The sequence below is a fragment of the Wasmannia auropunctata genome, unplaced genomic scaffold (assembly GCF_000956235.1).
Source record: "Wasmannia auropunctata unplaced genomic scaffold, wasmannia.A_1.0 LD333874.1, whole genome shotgun sequence".
Classification (NCBI taxonomy): domain Eukaryota; kingdom Metazoa; phylum Arthropoda; class Insecta; order Hymenoptera; family Formicidae; genus Wasmannia; species Wasmannia auropunctata.
The window spans coordinates 47,921-51,134 of record NW_012029016.1 but is presented as its reverse complement, the minus strand read 5'-3'; the positions used below and the strand labels follow the sequence as shown (position 1 = coordinate 51,134).

General features: G+C 32.8%; 1 protein-coding gene across 2 annotated transcripts; it reads left to right on the top strand.

Annotated features, from left to right (window-relative positions):
* The first annotated feature begins 259 nt into the window (after positions 1-259).
* On the top strand, positions 260-2,979 carry LOC105459765 (ran-binding protein 3). Of its 2 annotated transcripts, none has more exons than XM_011706013.1 (5): positions 260-349; positions 566-691; positions 814-894; positions 970-1,664; positions 1,879-2,979. In XM_011706013.1, exons 1-5 carry the CDS (start codon positions 334-336, stop codon positions 2,188-2,190), a joined length of 1,230 nt encoding a protein of 409 aa, XP_011704315.1. In that variant the 5' UTR covers positions 260-333; the 3' UTR covers positions 2,191-2,979. The 2 variants fall into 2 exon arrangements, with proteins under 2 accessions (XP_011704315.1, XP_011704316.1); XM_011706014.1 differs by having other exon boundaries at positions 313-383.
* The last annotated feature ends 235 nt before the right edge of the window (positions 2,980-3,214 follow it).

The following is a 3,214-nucleotide window of genomic DNA, read 5'->3' as shown; positions in this document are numbered from 1 at the left end:
TTCTGCCAATTTTCGGCTTCACCTCCTCCACATCAAAAGCATAGGAATGCTCGGTCTATTATATATGTCGTTGATCGGACCGCAGCCTTTGTATGAAATCAGGATCACGCGGCAAATTACGCAATAAAATGGGATGTTTTGATTGGTCAATTTGGATAACGCGACGCGTGACGCGCTCAGTGGGAACGTACCTTTAGCCTTTGTTATTCAATGATAGAAGATATCCAGTCAGTTGGTACTCGTATAGACAAATTCGTGCAGTTGGTATCAAATATTTTTGCATTTTGGTGATAGCGGTAGCATTATTTGTCTATATTCATTTTGACGTAAAAAATGGCGGATTGCAAGGGTGCGTTTTGTGTTCCTCTAGATTCAAGTTTCATGTGTGTGGAAGTGAATTAATATTGATTAAATGTTAAAAATATCTTGTGCCACATAATGTAACGCAATATGACACTAAAAATACAGGATGTTCTTTGATGAGATTTTCACTTATCATACCTATAGATCGACGAACCAACTGTTCACGATGATGATTTTAATTGCTTGTTTCTATTTTATTTAGAGGATATAGAGGATATCGATCGTCCACCACTCGTTTTGAAAGTTGATCCGCCTGAGGAGTTGCTGGAAGACTCTACCGAAGATTCAACGATTAGTAATTCAGCTGACCGGGATACACACGTTTATGGTTATTCTAAAATATTCATATAACTTGTCATTGGCACATGCGCGCAACAATTAAAAATTATTATCTTTACCGTACAATGAGATATCTAATGAAATAGTATGATAAATTTATGGATTTTGCAGATGAAACGAAAAGTCATACAGCAGAATCAAATGACCAAGAATCCACCATGGCAGCTAATAAGCCTCCCAATAAGAAACATTGTAAGTTTGCATGATTTAATAAAAAAAATCATGATGTGACATCATTGTATATCAATACATATTGTATGCTTGTAGGTCCTGTGCTATCTGTTTCAAAATTGGGAAATTCATTTGGTATTAATGAATTCTCGAACTCTGTAACTAGTAAATCAAAGTCGTCTATACTAAGACCACCACAATTAAGTATGATAACCAATAGTTCTATAGGCACTACTGACAAAATTGTTTTACAACCTGCAAAATTTCACAATCCATTTACAAAGGCTACTGAGAATTCTATAGATGAGGATGAGTCTATAATGAATAGCAATAAAACAGAAACAAGTAAAGACTTCAAAAGTGAGGAAAAATCTACAGAAGACGTAAAATTGAAATTTTTGCCTTTGGGTGCAAGCGCCAAGGAGAATGAGAATAATATAAATAATTCTATGGCATCCAGCACGTCTACTCCTAGCTTTGTGTTTGGTCAGAATTTGAAAGAGCGTGTTACTGTTTCAAATGACACAGAAAGTTCGAATAATTCTGAAAAAGATGAGACGAAAAGTGAGGAGAGCAATGAGAATGGATCTTCTGAACTCCTATTCTCAAATGCGGCTGCAAATTGTCGTGCTACAGTGAGACCAGGTTTAACATTGACTCAAGCAGCGCAAGTGTTGGAAGAAGCTAATCGTGCAAACAAGAGAAAATATAATCAAGTAACATTATTAACTGGTGAAGAAGGCGAAACAAATGTTCTTCAGATAAATTGCAAATTATTTGCCTTTGATAAGGTGTGTAAATCTTGATAATAATAAATTATTTAATATTTAAAATAAATTTATAATAAACAATTTTTCAATTTTATGAACAATTTAATATAAATAACGTTATATGAATTAAATTATACTTAATATTGAGAAAAAGAGAGGAAGGGGAGGGGAGGGGAGAAAGAGAAAGAGAAAGAGAAAGAGAAAGACAAATTTCATAGTTTACTATATGTTGCAGACTAGTAGCAGTTGGCAGGAAAGAGGGAGAGGTATGTTAAGACTTAATGATCGAGATGAGGAATCTCGTTTGGTCGGTCGTACTGCTGGAACGCAACGATTGATCTTGAATACAAAAGTATGGCCGGGTATGACCGCGGAACGTGCTGGACCTAAATCATTAAGACTAACTGCTATGGATGTTCACGGGGATATTCGAATCTTTATTGTACAAGCGGCACCTAAAGAAGTCGATCAACTGCACAGTCTTCTATTACAGCGACTTAAACGTGCGCAGGAACGCCATCCTAAGAAATTGGCAACGGACCATTGACAGCCATCGACTATTACGGCGAGGCATTAACCATGCATCAGCTTAATTTGTGCAACATAGAGGTTAATATTAAGATATGAAAAGAGCTAAATTTTTCAGGAATATAAGACTATTTAGTATGCGCAATAGAATGGCTATGATTTGTGCCTTCCTTCAGAAGTTGCAGCCCTTGGCAGTTTCAGTATTTAAAGAAGATTAAGTTGTGGTACTTGGTATGAGTTTGACTTTCTTATCTATACATTAGATTTTTTTTTCCAAGAATATAAAACTTGTTTATAATCTTTTTTAATTGATTCCTTTTTTTTATTTAAAATTTAATGTGATTTTTAGATAAAATGGCGTTATATTAAAAAATAGAGATAAAAATTATCACAATGTTAATTGTATGTCATAGCAAATCTTAAAATAAATTACAATTTAATTCTTAAAAAAAAATTCAAGAATTTTAATATGTCTATATTTACATTGAACTATGCACAATTGCGTATTGCAAGCATATCCTTTTTTGTCCAGGAAGGGTAATGTGTTATATTAATCATAGATTTAAATAAATAATTTGTATATGTATAATTTATCATTAAAAAAATATATGAGAGTGGCTGAACAGGTATGAGTTATAGTGTATTTGTAGCATGTAATATTGCCGTTGTACTTTGATTTGTATTTAAAGGACGATTTGTGGGAATGTACAATACAACGGCATTATTATTAACATTATTAATTATAATTATAAGTACATGTTTTATTTTAGATGTAAATAAAATCCTCAGTCTAGTGATGGAGTTCTAATTGTGCCTCCTAATTTTATTCTCTATGCTGTGAAAATAGATGTTTTTAAAATGGATTGATAATTGAAACAAGGCGGGGCAAAAAACTCACTATTTTATACCGTGATATATAATAAAAAAATAGTATTTTACTTAAGAAACTATATTCTATGATTTAAAAATTCTAAATTTTCTGTCATGTGATGCGTGAAAAATATTGTATCATTTGTTAGTTACTACGCGATAAAAATAGAAAC